The following is a 15,781-nucleotide window of genomic DNA, read 5'->3' on the forward strand; positions in this document are numbered from 1 at the left end:
ATTTTAGTGACTGTATTTTCCTAAACGGCGACCAAACATAATATGTGCCGTAGGCACACGAAATTTTGGGATTTTGCGACTAGAAAAGCGTTTTTAGACTGTCGCAGGACTCACAAAACTTATATTGTTTACGGTTTTATTCTCAGTATTTTATAATGCCGCTTTTCAATCAAATTTAGATCGCAGTTTTACTCCTTCTTTTGTCTTTAGAACCTCGCCACCGATGAACGTATAATCATGTTTATCGTGGCACAAATTTATGATTTAGAAAGAATAAAAACCTACGTAAGGGCGTTTACGGCCTAAATAACACGCTGATGAAAACATGGGCGATTTTAGCAGAAGGCAATTGCACGTTTTCTCAGTTTTCACATTTCCGTGCGGGTACAAAAATAAAATAATTATCATTGTTCCCGCGGCACAAATTTGTGATTTAAAGAAAATAAACACCAATGTAAAGGGCGTTCTCGGCAAAAATAACATGCCGCATTGATGAAAACGAATGGCGATTTTAGCAGAAGGCAATTGCACGTGTTATCGGCAACTTTTTCACTTTTCAGAAAATTCAAAAGGGGGGGGGGAGTTGTTGGACCTCGAAACCCCCGGCTGCGCCACTGTATATGCCTCTATATCAGGGGTGTCAAACTCGTTGGTTCTCGAGGGCCGCATTGCATTTTGGGAGTTGTGCAGAGGGCCGCAAACAGTTTTCGATGTATTATGATAATGTATACTTGGAGCATATTTTTAGATAGGTGTAGTTTGTGACAAATATTGTGATTCAATCAAACAGCCGAATGCAATTTACTGTAGTCATTACAAAAAATCATAAATATTTCTATGTTCAACTATCCAAAACATTTTTGAACAAAGTTTTGATAGGAAAAAAATAATACATATACTAAAAATGACTAAATATATAGACCTAAAATTAGCAAAAATACTACAGAATGAACTCAATGTTTTTTTATTGCATATGTCCTGACGTTTGGCATCTTTTTTGTGCCACCAGCCTACTAATATCAGGATGAAATGATTTTACAGTACCAACTCTGATTCACGAAGTCACATGATCATCGGTTAATCTGGATCGTTCAGAATGTTTGATTACTTTCAGTAATGCAAAAATATTACGTTTATCACTTCATGTATAGATCTGTAAACAAACAAATTTCGGACTTTTCGGACCAGACATTTCCTACCATTACGGGGCATAGGACCTCTTGAGTTATGATTGATATTGGTTTTTAGTAACTAGGTAGTTGTATAATAATATTAATATACAAACACACGAAAATTTTTTGTTCGAAGTTGATCTTTAAATCTGTCATATTGACTGCTGATCTTATTCTGAGAATGTCTACTTATATTGTATTCTTTCATTGTATTGATGAAAATATGACACATTGAACAATGCTCATCAGAATTTGAGAAATGCAGAAATATTGCAACTCCCAGTTTTCTTCAAAAATACTGCCTTTTTCATATAGTTTGCGTTTCATTTAATCCCTGAAGTGTTTTTCAAGTACTCTTTTGCTAGCCATAATTGGATCATATTCAAAATTTTCCAAAACTACTTTCAGTAATGCCAATACTAAGGGAACTTGGATATTGTGTATTGAACTGCAGATCCTTTCTCCTTGTTTACTTTCTACTTCGGATCCGTATGTGGTACTCACCACAAGGATGCTTGAACGAGATAGTATTAAAGTGATAAGTAAAAATAACATGATCTCTTTCAACGAAATAGTAAGTATATTTGTGAGCTTTCGTTAGATCATGGTCTAACTTCTTCAAACAATACAAGATATAACTGTAAATATAAAGATCACAAGAATTTAATTTATTTTAAAATTAAGTTTTCTATAACTGATTTAGATGCTATGGTAATTTAATCCATATCAACTCCGAACTGTCGGTCTAACTGATGTGGTTGGGTTGAAGTTCGTCTATTTGTGTGGTTTCCTTTTTTTGCTTTTGAACCATGTTTGTTTGTATTGTTGCTGTTTTTTTGATAGTACTGTTTGTCTTTTGGTTTTGTATTTGCGTTGAAGTCCCTCTCCGTTTGAGTTTTAATCTTTTCTATTGATTCCATGTGGTTGCCGAGTCTTCATTTTGTTAATCCAGAAATGCTCTTTGTTTTTCCTGTAAAGTTCGTCGTGGGTTCGTCAACCCAACCACATCAGTTAGACCGACAGTTCGGAGTTGATATGGATTAAATTACCATAGCATCTAAATCAGTTATAGAAAACTTAATTTTAAAATAAATTAAATTCTTGTGATCTTTATATTTACAGTTATATCTTGTATTGTTTGAAGAAGTTAGACCATGATCTAACGAAAGCTCACAAATATACTTACTATTTCGTTGAAAGAGATCATGTTATTTTTACTTATTACTTTCAGTAAATTGTCGTTTCTGTGTGAATATTCAATTCAAAAATGTATAACATTTATATAAAAAAAAAACTTGCAAAATTATTACAAATATTGATGGGCATTCGAGGGCCGCATATGAAGTTCTCTTGGGCCGCATGCGGCCCGCGAGTTTGACACCCCTGCTCTATATCATCAGTATTTTCCAACTTTTGAAGCACAATTTTTCAACTATTGTATGATTTCTCAAATATCAGTCATAGAATTTTTTTTTTAATATAGTGAATGGGTGATATTGAAATTTGAAACAGGAATAGGCAGCTGGGCCAAACTCATAAATAACATTGAAATTAACTTCATTTAGATATCTTAATTATTCTTTAAAAAATGTTATCATCCTTCTTTTGTGTTTTTGCAACAATGCCACCAACAAGGACACTGCAACAGATGATTCAACTTTGTCGGATGAATATTCATGCATATTTAATTAATACCATTTTATATCTGTTTCAGTGCCGCCTCCCACTTTTAGTGAAGATGGATATATCCCTAAAGAATTTGTTGTTGTTGTTAAAAATCCGCGAACTGGTCATGGCAGTCGATCTTTTGATCATTCATCTTCTATAGCTTCTCCTGATGTGTCTTCTTGCCTGACAGGTATTTATTATTATCTATTTCAAACTTTTATTATGGCTAAGTGTTGCCCCCAAGGTGCTCTCGATGTATTCGTACCAAGATGGTGCACAACCTGAACATACCATGTGTACCAGGTTAGGGTTGTTCAGGTTGTGCGTCATCTTGGTACGAATACTTCCGGAGCGCCGAACCCAATTATGTTGCTGAGATAGCTTTTTTGATCTGAACAGATCCAAACCCTATGGCAAGGGTTCTCAAACTTTTGGTGTTGCGGAGCCCTTGAAAAGGTTGACTATTATTCACGGAGCCCCAAAATAAATGTTAAAATTGTTACTTTCAGATTAATATTCCTGAGCAAGTTAAAAGTACTTTACCCAATTTAAATGCTGAACCTTTTTTAATAGGGTTGATGCAAGTCATAAATAAAACTAAATTTTAAGCATAAATTATATATATATACTAAAGCTGTAAATTTGACACTTGACAAACATACTAATAAATTAGGGGTCGATCGGCATATACATGTATTGTTACACAATGACGACGTTAATTGCTTTTTTGTTCTCGTGGGGAATCATCAGTTGAATGTGAAAAAATATGTTACCATATTATAGTCATCGACGATGAAATGCTAAAAATATTAATTAATAAAGAGGTAAATCCGCAACTCACATTTCTTGATTGAAAAGCGGCATTCTAAAATATTAAAACTAAAACTTAAAATGGAAGATCACACGTTTGGTTTCAGCAGACTCGCCTCAGATTGAAAACGCTTTTATAGACATTGTAAATCACAAAATTTGGTGTTATGTTAGGTTTTCATCGTAGTAGTAACTGCGAAATCGAAACACAGTCAATTGTACGCGCGATGTACCTTTTTTCCCATTTTGAAACTACCGACGGAGCCGCACGCAATCAATTGTGCGCGCGATCCGCGATGTACTCTTTTTCATTCTGAAACTACCAACGGAGCCGAATGCAATAAAATAAATTTCAATTGTTCGTATTTTGCCCAGACATTGCGATTTTTTAAACGGCGATATCTTGCTTAAAAATAATCTTAAGTGCGAAAGAACGAATCAAGTTTGACAAATTCCAAGATCGCAAAAATACGACTCCAATTTATTTATAGTTGGCAGTTTATCACGTATTTTATGTTATTTTAGAATAGTATGCTTTCATTTTAGTAATCCTAATAGTAATCTCGAATCAAACGTGAGTAACGATTGAATATGTGGACATGGACATGGATTGAATATTTTATGCAACAGAAATCTCGTTATCCGTTTTTTTAATCGCAAAAAATGTTGCGCGGAAATTTCCGATTCCAATTTTGAACCACCTCCCTCTTAAGAATCCTTGCTGCGCTCCTGCTTATAAACAATGTCATTTTTTAATTCCGCCTCTTTGCCATATTTCGAGGCTATACTGTTGTCATATATTATCAAAGCTGTTATTGCTTCTTTGAACAGTTACGAAATTAATCAGTATTTTAAAAAGTAATCGAATAGCTCGCGGAGCCCCTGGGTTTCTCTTGCAGAGCCCTGGGGCTCCGTACGGAGCACTTTGAGAACCTATGCCCTATGGTATTATAAAATATGTGATAATGATACTGTTTCATATTGCTAATGTCTTTTTAAAGAGAGAACAGCCATCCCCTGATTATTCATTACAGCAGGGCTTTTCAAACTGGGGGTCCGGACCCTACAAATGTGTAGGCTATGGGGGGAATCTTTTTGTATCATGTTTTCATGCCTTTCACTACCAGCAAGGCTCTGGAATAGCCAGAATCTTTCTGGTTCGCCATTGCGTACTCTGGGTGAGGCAGTGAACATGCGGTTTAAACAAGATATTTTGAATCTGCAATAGGATAGGATCTTCATATTTATCCCAGTGAGAAGAAAGAAAGCTGATAAGTCTACTTAATCATATGGAAAACGAACCATGACCTTTTGTCAGGTTACCTTTCTATGTCGGGTATGGGTTTAGTTAGCCAGGTATTTGTTTCAGATGCATGGACTTGATGGTGGAGGAAGCCGTAATCGACTAGCGGACCCCCACAGCATTCGAACCTGTACGCCCTGTAGGGTAATCAGAGATACGGTGGCGCGCTTAGGACATTGTGCCACACCGCCAAACCCTTTCAGCCAACATGGTTAGGTCCGACATCTCATGTTGAACAGACGAAGTTTTGAAAGTATTTGATTTCTATCTTACAAATTTTTATTTTGAAAGACAAAGATGAAGGAATGGAGGATGACAGCAGTTAATTTTGTGAAGTGAATAACTTCGATATACAGTATCATTCACTGAAGATGCTATTAAAATGAAAACTGTTTCTGTACAAAAAAGACTGCTTTTCAGCTTAATTAAGAACCCTTTTTAAGCTTGAATTACAAAAAGCCTTTTTTTGATTTTGAATTTTTTCTGAATTTTATTTTGTGTGACCCGCAGTGCATTTTGGCAATCTTACTTTTATTTTTGTCAAAAAAGTTTCTATCCTTGCACTTGCGGTATTGATTAAAATGTTAAAAACTTTTAATTGTGTATCCTGTAATAGCTGCTTCTTTACTGATTTTTTGTAAAAATAATCTAATGTATATTTTTGGGCACAGGGAAAAAGTTGTTGCAAAGGACTAGGTTGTATTTATAGTGAGGTATTCTAGAATTTATTTCAATATTGCGTATTTTTCCCAATAATGGTAGTCCGTGCTCAAAAGGTATACTATACTAAAGTACATCAGTATTTCCCTGTATTAAAGCTTGTTTGTATCATAAAATTCAGAGGAAATCTCTATTTCTGTGTTTGTATCTATCTCACTTATGATATGAGGTTTGGGTTCCCAGAATCATTCTAGTATATTAAAATTTTTTCTATTAAGCTCTTTGCAATGAGTCTTGTCTTAATTTTGCTTTATATATTTGTATAATTTTTAAATCGCTAAAAATCCATTCACGTAATAATTTTTGCATTTTTCCTGTTATGTATATATTTCAATCATGAATTACTACGGGAAGTTTTCTTAGTGCTGAACACATTTTATCTAGTCACGTCCATTACCAGTACCTATCTATGAGTTTTATCTTTTTTTTGCCTATGTTAGTCCAACAGATTACAAATGCTTTCATTAGATAGATTTGCCACAGTTCTATAATATTATGCGATCTGCTCCCATCTGAGTTCCTTAGATGATGGGAAACTGCTTATAGTTTATATCTAAGTTTGCTGTCAAATTTATAAACCTCTTTGATACATACGTATTGAATGTTATGTATTGCAGACTAAAAGTTTCCTCTTTATTAACAAACTGAAACGATCCAGGGGAGTTATCTGCTGTAGTTTGCTAGTTATAATAAACACTTCAAGGGGAGGGATTTGGTAAAAGAATTTCATCATCACTCACTTGGCTATACTTGAATAATTGATTTCGTTAATTTCTCTTTCTCTATGTTCCACATGTAAATCTCCATATGAGTTTCGTTTCTGCTCAGTATTGTGTGCTGAGATTGGTGTGAATAAACTTGTACTTTTAACCTGTTGTTTGTTCACTCTAGTACAGGGTCGTCCAACCTTTTTTGCCGAAGGGCCACATGTAATTTACTAATAATTGCGCGGGCCACTTAACATGGTAGTTATGTTCTAGTTTTGCTACAGGCTAATGAAAAAACAAACAATACCCTCGCGCGGAACGTTCACAATTATTAGAACAATAAAACTGTTGTTTCCCAAACATTGATATGGCGCCATCAATCTTATTCCCGAAAGTTTCGCCAAGACGCTTGATCATTTTTATAACAGCTCCTAACAAACCAACGCCTCCAGCCGTACCATGAACAGGGAAAATGGCTGCGAGCTCTTCGGTAATTTCAAATCATTCTGTCATTATAACTACCCGAAAGAAGATCGCCAACTGAGTTAACTTGATGTCAGTGCTTTCATCAAGCGCTTTTGCAATTAAAAATTTCTGCTCCTCAACACAACGAGTTATGGTCAGGCTATTTTTGCCCTTTTTATTTCCGGACGTAAAACACTGTCAACCCGAACAATACATAATATCAGTGAATTCTCAATCTGAGAATCCGATAACATCATATAGAGTAGTAAAAAACCAAGTGTGTAAGCGACTATGGCATCTTTATGTATCGATATCTCCTCCCAGTTAGTTTCGAAATAAAATGGCATTCATGGCTCGTTTGCAAGGGCTGGCAGAGCGTATTTCAGGAAAATGAAGAAATCGTTTGTATCACATCTGTATATTACATTTCACTCAATTCTGAAAAATACAGCGCGGGCCACTCGAAATGCTTAAGCGGGGGCCACTGGTTGGACAACCCTGCTCTATCTAGTATGTTAATTTTTGAAATTGGGTCTCTGCATATTTTTTAGCAACAGTTTTATAAAATCTTTTACAGGGCCCCAAGAATGACAACAGCATCTTATTTTAAGAATTTTCCAGAAATTATTCTTTCTTTCAAGACTAGCCAGCATTCATTGGAAGCTAGAGCAAAGCAATTCACTACTTTTTATTTACATCAGAGATAAGACGAGCAATGAATTACATTTACACTGACACACAAAAAAATAATAGGTGTTTCCAAGTATGCATTACACAATAACATTGAAGAGGACCTTCCAGGCTTCCCAAGGTAATCGACATCTCCATTCCTATACATCACTCAAGAGTTAACTGCTTGAAATTAATTGCTGGTTTCTGCATTTGAAACCACCACTAGCTTATCATTTGAACAGAGTCTCACTGAAAAATATATTGCCAAACGGGCTTACATTTGCAATTACAATCATGCTAATACAATAGATAATACAAACGACATGAAAAGTGAATAATTAAGATTGAAAGCAGAACAACCATTTCATTAAAAACTAGCAAATGCTAAAACGATAATTGCTATAGCGGAACATTTAAAAAGTATGAAATAGTAAAGAAAACATGATTGAAAAGCAGTGAAACATAATGCAAGAGGTTATAAGAAAAGTCCAGCAGTTGGAACATATAGGCTACTATCCAGTTTTCTAACACACAATTCACAAATCCAACTAAATGAATTTTTTAATGTGATTTTCAATTATGCTTTTGAGGACCCACTTCAATAATAAGCCCGCATATTATGACCAATTTTGTTGTTCGTCAAGAGTGGAAAAATTAGTCCCAGGTTTTAATATTGTGGTATTTATGATGTAGGCCTAATAATGTAAGAAAAGTAATAACAAAATAGCTAAATTTCAAAACAATTTAAAGATGTTTATATTAAAATTGAAATATTAAGATTGTTAGTGATCCCAGCTTAGATTGGTTTGAACTTTGCATGCTGATACCAGTGCAACGGGTTCAACTTCACATTCAAGAACTAGAAGGTCTCAGCTTTATATACAAGATGTGATAATACAGTTCATACCACATGCAAAATGTGCACAGACAGTTTTATTTATGCACTACATCATGAAAGTAAACTACCAGCTACACATTCATAAAAATCTCTACACAACGTCTCATATTCTTTTTCATGGCAAAATCAACTTTTTTCGACAAATTCCAAGGGGCCGAACTGTGTGTTCAACTATCCAACAACTTAATGCGCAAGCAGTAATTCCATAAGGTCTTGTACCAATTGCAGATAAAACCTCCCATTCACTCTCATCAGTGTCATAATATTCTATAGTACCATGGCCACCAATGGCATAAATTTCTCCTTCAAGAACACAAGAAGCAAAATTGCTTCGTTGCAATTTCATTACTGGTATATTTGTCCACTGCTGAAGGCCGATGTGATATCGCTCACACGAACTCAGTATCATTTCTTCACAGCGACCTCCCATCACATATATGAAAGGATTTATAAATTCTGCCGAAGCATTACTTCTTGCAAAGCGCATTTGTTCACATGACATCCATGACATATTTTCAGGTGTGTATCTTTTCATTTGATTTGTATATGGAAAGCCACCAATGGCATAAATATGATCCCTAGTTGCTGTGATACAGAAACCAGATCGGAAGTTGTCTGGCTGAACCAATTCTGTCCATTCATCTGCCAAGGTGTCATAGTCTGCAAGAGTCGCACAACTAACCACATATATGCGATTTTTGAAAGCAATGACTTTGGTGCTTCTGTCATGTTTAAAGTCAATATCTGCCATCCTTTTCCAAGTGGCATCATTTTGTAATTGATACAACATTTTATTGTGTATTACATATATAACATCCCCAACATTGACTACAAAGCTAAAACCATTGTTAGTCACTTGGGGCACATCTGCTAACTTATGCCACTCATTATCTCTGATGTTGAACCCTTGAAGCTCTCTCTGCCTTCGATCCAAAATGACAATAAGTTCAGCAGATTCTATCTTGGGTTTAGGTTTTCCAGTTTTACCATAGGAATTTTCAAAAACGTTATTTTCTGTCAACTTGTTAACCTTTTCACATAAAACATCCATTAAAATATCTTTGCATTCATGAGATTCTTGGACTAAAGGTTCAGTGCGAACATTGCTTTTTATATAAATCAAAGGGAACCATTCAAAATTAATGCATTTGAACAACTCCGGAAAAACATTTTTCTTGTTTTCTGGGTCTTGTTTAACCCACTTAACAGCAGCCCGCCACTTGGTGATATCTGTGTGAACTTGATGCCAATGTGAAGATCTGACAACTTGGAACAAATGCAGAACATCATCCCTGCCCATACTTTCAAACTTGTCTTCACTTGCAATTTGCTCAAAATTTTGTAGCATGAATTCATCGATGATCAGCATTATTTTAGCATCTTCAATCTTGAATTTTGTTGCAATTTCTTTGAGCAGAAAACAATTTTGTGCATTGATATACATTTGCAACTCATTAGGATTTGAAAACAAATACACAACAACAAGATGCTTGCAATCATCAGATTCTTGTACTAAGGGATCAATCCATACAGTTGAAAGCAAAAATGAATACACAAATTTTTCGAAGTTTATCATCTTAACAAGTTCAAAGAAATATTGTTTTCGATCCTCTTCATGCTTTATCCAGCAGGATAAAGCTTTCCATCGCACTTCATTATCAATCTCACTTTGGTTTTTGGTTATATCAATCAGATCTGATTTTTCAAGCTGTAAAAAACCCTCAGAACCTAGAAGTTTCTCTAAATTCTTCAATAAAAATGTATCAACAATTTTTTTGGTGTGTTCACTGTTGTACATGAGAGCGAGACGTTTAATGAGGAAACAATTATCTTCATTTAAACTTTTATATAAAACTTCAAAGCAATTTTCAGTTAAAAGAGGAAGTTGCATCAAAGCAGCAGTGTGTAAAACATGTTGTGCATTATTAAGAGTTATATTAGCGTCACCTCTATACATGAACTCTACACATTGCTTAACTCCTTCTTCATCAACCTTTTTCATATCAACATAACCATCTGCAAGTTCTTTAGTGCAGTGAGAGAACATCGCTTTAAAATAGTCAGAGCAGGCAGCAAGGATGTTGCGATGAACATGAAAGGACTCCGATCCAACTTTGATGATAAAATTACAATCAAAACCTTCCTCTCGTAGCTTCTGCAGCGAGTCCAGGACCTTAACTGCGTGGTCTACTTTCCGTTTAGACGCCATTAACTAACAAGTAGCCTATAGTCTAAAAACTACATCAGTATATAAGCTAATACAGTAATAGGTTAACACAAGTTCTTCAATTATTAAATTTGATCTTGCATAGTACTGTAGTGTACGGTATAGTACTAGCCACTAGTGGATGTGGCCTGGATTAAGGTTAGGTTACCTCTGATAAATCAAAAAAGTGCCTGAAATCACGAGTGCCTAGTTTTAGTAAGACGGATCCAGTTTGGTTTTATCATTTTAATCGCATTCCCCCGGTTAAAAAAAAAAACTAGTCCTACCGCCGCGAGAACCGGGAAAGGTTGGTTGGTACTGGTACCGTACCGGTACCGCAGGGCTGCCGCTTTTGCCTGACTAAAAACTACAGGGGTGGTAGAACAAAAGTCGGGTGTCAAAATAGGGCTGACGAAATGCGGTCGTTGTGTGTAAAATTGGGGGTGACAAAATACGGTCGGTGCGTGTCAGATTGGGGGTGACGAAATACGGTCGTTCCGTGGTGTCAGGCAGGGGCGGACACTTCCCATAATTTTTTTTGGGGGGGCGAACTTGGATCGCCTACCGAAAAACACCGCGCCGTGTATCGTCACGTAACAATAACCTGTCGATGTCATTCTCTAAGTATTAGAATGTCATTTTGCTACTCATATATCGAGTACCCAGGTTGCTTCGATTGTACACGGAATTTGCTCGTCACTGAACCAATTTCTTGAATTCCGCGAGAATTAGCTCACGGCTCTTGCTAACAAACAGAAACTACAAATTTGAGGAGTCGTATTAGGTTATTGTTTCAATTCCTAGTTCTGCATAAAGCGCACTAACGCCGTTTCGTAAAATTAGAAATGCAAAACAAGGTAACAAGCTATTGTGCGAATTTTTTCCTAAATTTGACCAAGGAAGTATCATTTGAATAGTAAAATTGCCATTATTGCCAATTTATTAAATCATTATTTGAACTCGAAATAACATTCAGGATTCACGCAATGACTTTGCAGGGTTTTTATTTATAATTTAATACGAAAATAAACAGGCACAAGTTCAGGCGCACAGCCGGGATTTAGAAAAAAAAGGGGGGGGGGGGGGGACCAAAGCCGGTCACCGCGATCATGCGCTCGTTAAAAGAGCCGCCTTTTTAGGCATATAATGATTTTTCTGTCGCGTAAAATATTCAATCCATGACAGCCACGAGATTTTTGTGTGCAACGTTACTCGCGGTTGCGCCTTCTTATGTCAAAATAAAAATATTACTAAACTAAAATACCACGGCGATATGTTGACATAAAAATATGCAATCTTGCAATATGCAATTTGCAATCTTCCGAACTCGTTAGCGCCGTTACAAAAAATCTCGATTTCTGATATAAAATCCCGTATAATACAATTTCACTTCATACAGTGAAAATGATTATAAAGTATACTAGTAAATCAAAAATACAAATTCACGGCCTCGAAATCCCTCGAACAGTCGCCGCAATTATGCCACTTGTTAAAAGAGCCAACTTTTTCAACGAAAAATGATTTTTCACTTGTGCAAAGTAATCAATCAAAGACCGACAGGGGCATATTTAAAATGTCTTGATTTATTAATTTAATTGTTTTCAATTTAAATTGCGGTTGCGTCGACAAAACAAGAGCCACTCTAAAACACCACGGAAATCCGCGGACATAAAAATGTGTGGTAAACTGCCCGTTTATATATTGTTTTGATCCGTATTTTTGCTATTTTGCGAATTCGATAAATTTGAGATGTACTTGTAACACTGGCTCCGCTCAATCGCAATGTTGTCACTCCGATTATTTTTAAAGATAAAACCTTTCGAAAAATCCGTAAATTTTCTGTCAATTCTCACGTAGTAAAATTTATTTCAGTACAATAAAAATTGATCGAATATACTTCAATTATCTTATATATCATCACAAACCGGGAAAAAGTCGCGTTCTCAGCCTTGTTTAATGTTAACACAAAAATTTTCGACGTCAATTTAAAAGTAATGGATAAAAAGGCAAATCCGCTCACAATTCACGGTGTTTCGATTTTAGTGACTAAATGTTTTTAAAGGCCAAGAAAACATAATTTGTGCCGTAGCCCGTAGGCACACGAAATTCTGCGATTTTCGATGCCTAGAAAAGCGTTTTTAGACTGTCGCGGGCCTCAACAAAACTTATATTGTTTACAGTTTTATTTTTAGTATTTTATATTGCCGCTTTTCAATCAAAAAATATAGGTCTCTGATTTTACTCCTTCATTTGTCTTTAGAATCTCACCGCCGATGAACTTCTCGCCGGGTTCATAAGTCCGTGCTAGTACAAAAATAAAATAATTATCATAGTCATCGTGTCACAAATTTGTGGAAAATTTGTGATTTAGAGAGAATAAACGCCATAGTAAAGGCGTTTACGGCCTAACTAACAGATGAAAACAATCAGCGATTTTAGCAAAAGGCAATTGCACGCGTTAGTGGCGACTTTTTCAGTTTTCAAAAAAATTCAGAAGGGGGGGTCTCTTTTTTAGATAGTTTCTGTGGCCTGAAAAGTCGAATAAGCGTTTCGACATAGTAAATGCTTTGATCTTTGCCAGAAAATTATGCTGGGCCTTGCACGAAATCCGGTGAAAATTGTTTATAACAACTTTAAATCTATTTAATGTTTTAGCGATAATAATTAATTGTTGTAATGAAATACAGTTTGCCTCTTTCACTTCTCTCGCAAGTGCCAACAATAACACTATTGAAAGTTTTTGACAATGAGAAAACCATATTAAATTGTACAACAATGAATTACTTGTGCAAAACCGTGGCGCGTGATCGGCGGTGCGTTTGAAGACGGAGTATTACCCGTGCGGGCGCGCATGTTTCACAAATGTGAAGTTCTCCGAAGGCGCTTTGGTCTACATTATTGTAAGAAAACAGTTATAATATCGGTAACTTTTAACCGTTTAATTGCGCTTGACTATCGCACTTTTAGGAAATGATAATTGTAAGGCGGAAACAACATGTGTTAAAATTTTTGTCAGGTTAGGGGTGACGAAATACGGTCGCTGCGAAGAAACCTTAAAGATGTGATTTTCGCATGTCAGAATAGTAGCATCACGTTTTGAACTGGTCATATATAATAACAAACATAGCGTATAATCTGGTAATTTTATGAAAAATATATATGTATCGTAGTCAAACGTGGTTTTGTATTTAAACTTAATGTCAAAATGGAAGTGACGACACTGGGTCGTCGAGTCAAGTTAGGGGTGGCGAAATACGGTCGGTGCGTATCAGATTGGGGGTGACGAAATTTACACAGTGCAACCACGACGTAAGTCCCAACGCCACTAGGTGTCGCCCCGCTGAAACACGATAAATTGCACGTGCTTAAAAGGGAAACGCCATCGATTAAATTCCAGTCTTTCGCTTATTTTGCCCTCGTTCATTAACGGCGCTTCTCTATGTCTTTCACCTCGTAGGTAGCAAAACGCCGTTCATTACATTCCAGCGAATTGCTAACGAAAAGCTGTTAATTATTTTCAACGTTTCCCTCGCTTTACGCCTCGTGGATAGTGAAACACGACTTGAATAAATTCCAGTGTTTCCCTCGTGCCGCGCCTTGCTCGTTGGGTGAATTCGTCAAGACTAAAAACAAAATGCACTTCTTGCGAATGGACCTTTTCCCGACCCTAACCCCAGAAAAATTCTAAACTAAACTGAAGATCCCCGGATGACATAATGACAATTAAAATACTTGATTTATAACTAATTTTTGGAAACTCAACTAAAAAATGACTAATTTAATGCAGGGATGTCCAAATCGAATTTAAATTCAAATATCGCCAACTTCAAATACTGTTTTTTCGTGTTTATAATAATCCCGAATATGGCGCACATATCCTAGCGTCGTCGTCCATGTGTGGTTCGGCAATATATTACAGCTGACATGAAAGAATTTCGATAAACGCCGATTTGAAGAACTTATAAGACTTCGAGGACGTTTTTGATTGAAAATATTTTCTTATCGTGTATTTTAACTTAGTCGAGATGGTTTAGGCGTCCTCGGCAAATTGTGTCTTAATTAGTTGTTTTCATCCTCAGTTTCGATAGTGACCGAACATAACAGGAAATTTTTTCATTTCTTGTAATTTAGCGCGTATAAAATAGCTCTTAAATAGTATTTAATATCTATCGCGGATTTCGTCGGCATCCGGCGTTGATGACAACATCGTTCAGTTTAAGTTTGCGGTATTCATTTACAAACAAAAAACATAACAGCCGACATGAAATATCCAAATCAGCGCAGAGTTCAAAAATAAAACACGTTTTATGGTCTTAATATGCACATAGAAAAAAGAAAGGACAGAGAAATAACGACTAAAAACTAAGAACGGTATGGTATGTTTGTGTACTTTTGTTTACCATCGTCATCATAATCAAATTAGTTAAACCCGATTCCCAAATTTCCGTCCGCCAATAATGGAGAATAAAGATGGAAAAACGTGTTTTACTTTTTGAGTCGGCGTTGATTTAAATTTTTCATGTTATGTGTTATAAATTTTTGATTATAAACCAATACCTCCAACTTAAAATGAACAATATTGTTATCAACGACGTCGGGATAACGATAAAATCTCCGATAGAAACCAAATAATATTTGGAAGCTATTTTATAGATTGCAAGAAATTAAAAAATTTCCCGTTAAGTTCGATAACTATCGAAACTGAGGATGAAAACAATTAATTAGGGCAGGATTTGCTTTTAAGTTTATTGCCGAGGCGCACAACATATCTTGACCAAATTGAAATATACGATAACAAATGTAAAAAATTTTCAACCAAAAACGTCCTCGACGTCTTATAAGCACTTCAAGTCGGAGTTTATTGAAAACCTTTCACGACGACTGTTAGTTATTGCCGTGCCACACATGGCTGCTTTCGATTGCGATAAAAAATAGAATAATTGTGAAATGTTTTTAAATCAGAACGTGGACGGGGGCGGTAGGATGTGTACGGCGTTTTCGGTTTTCGGCCTTTCATCTGTAGAAAATCTTAGGTTAATCGAAGCAATATTTTTTCGAAAATAATTTTCGTATCCAGATTTTCAGAGTTTCTACTGCATTATTATAACATGAAGACGGGCGGCGTTACATTGCGTCAAGATGATGAAGCACGAGAGTATT

The 15,781-nt window shown here is 35.9% G+C and overlaps 2 protein-coding genes across 2 annotated transcripts in view; one reads left to right on the top strand and one right to left on the bottom strand.

Annotated features, from left to right (window-relative positions):
• LOC120331175 (signal transducer and activator of transcription 5A-like) overlaps nt 1-6,543 on the top strand; it is a 28,023-nt gene extending 21,480 nt beyond the window's left edge. Inside the window, exons 20-21 of the mRNA XM_039398234.2 lie at nt 2,887-3,030; nt 5,245-6,543. Of these exons, the coding sequence (XP_039254168.1) occupies nt 2,887-3,030; nt 5,245-5,279 (179 nt within the window). The 3' untranslated portion in view covers nt 5,280-6,543. The remainder of the gene's footprint in view (nt 1-2,886; nt 3,031-5,244) is intronic.
• Nucleotides 6,544-7,514: 971 nt separating this feature from the next.
• On the bottom strand, nt 7,515-10,733 carry LOC120331183 (kelch-like protein 36). The gene has a single exon (XM_039398245.2). It carries the CDS (start codon nt 10,622-10,624, stop codon nt 8,531-8,533), a length of 2,094 nt encoding a protein of 697 aa, XP_039254179.1. The 5' UTR covers nt 10,625-10,733; the 3' UTR covers nt 7,515-8,530.
• Between the last annotated feature and the right edge of the window lie 5,048 nt (nt 10,734-15,781).

Source organism: Styela clava, chromosome 6 (assembly GCF_964204865.1).
Source record: "Styela clava chromosome 6, kaStyClav1.hap1.2, whole genome shotgun sequence".
NCBI classification, from domain to species: domain Eukaryota; kingdom Metazoa; phylum Chordata; class Ascidiacea; order Stolidobranchia; family Styelidae; genus Styela; species Styela clava.

Coding starts and splice junctions, on each gene's coding strand:
- LOC120331183 (XM_039398245.2), bottom strand. CDS start 10,624: ATGGCGTCTAAACGGAAAGTAGACCACGCAGTTAAGGTCCTGGACTCG.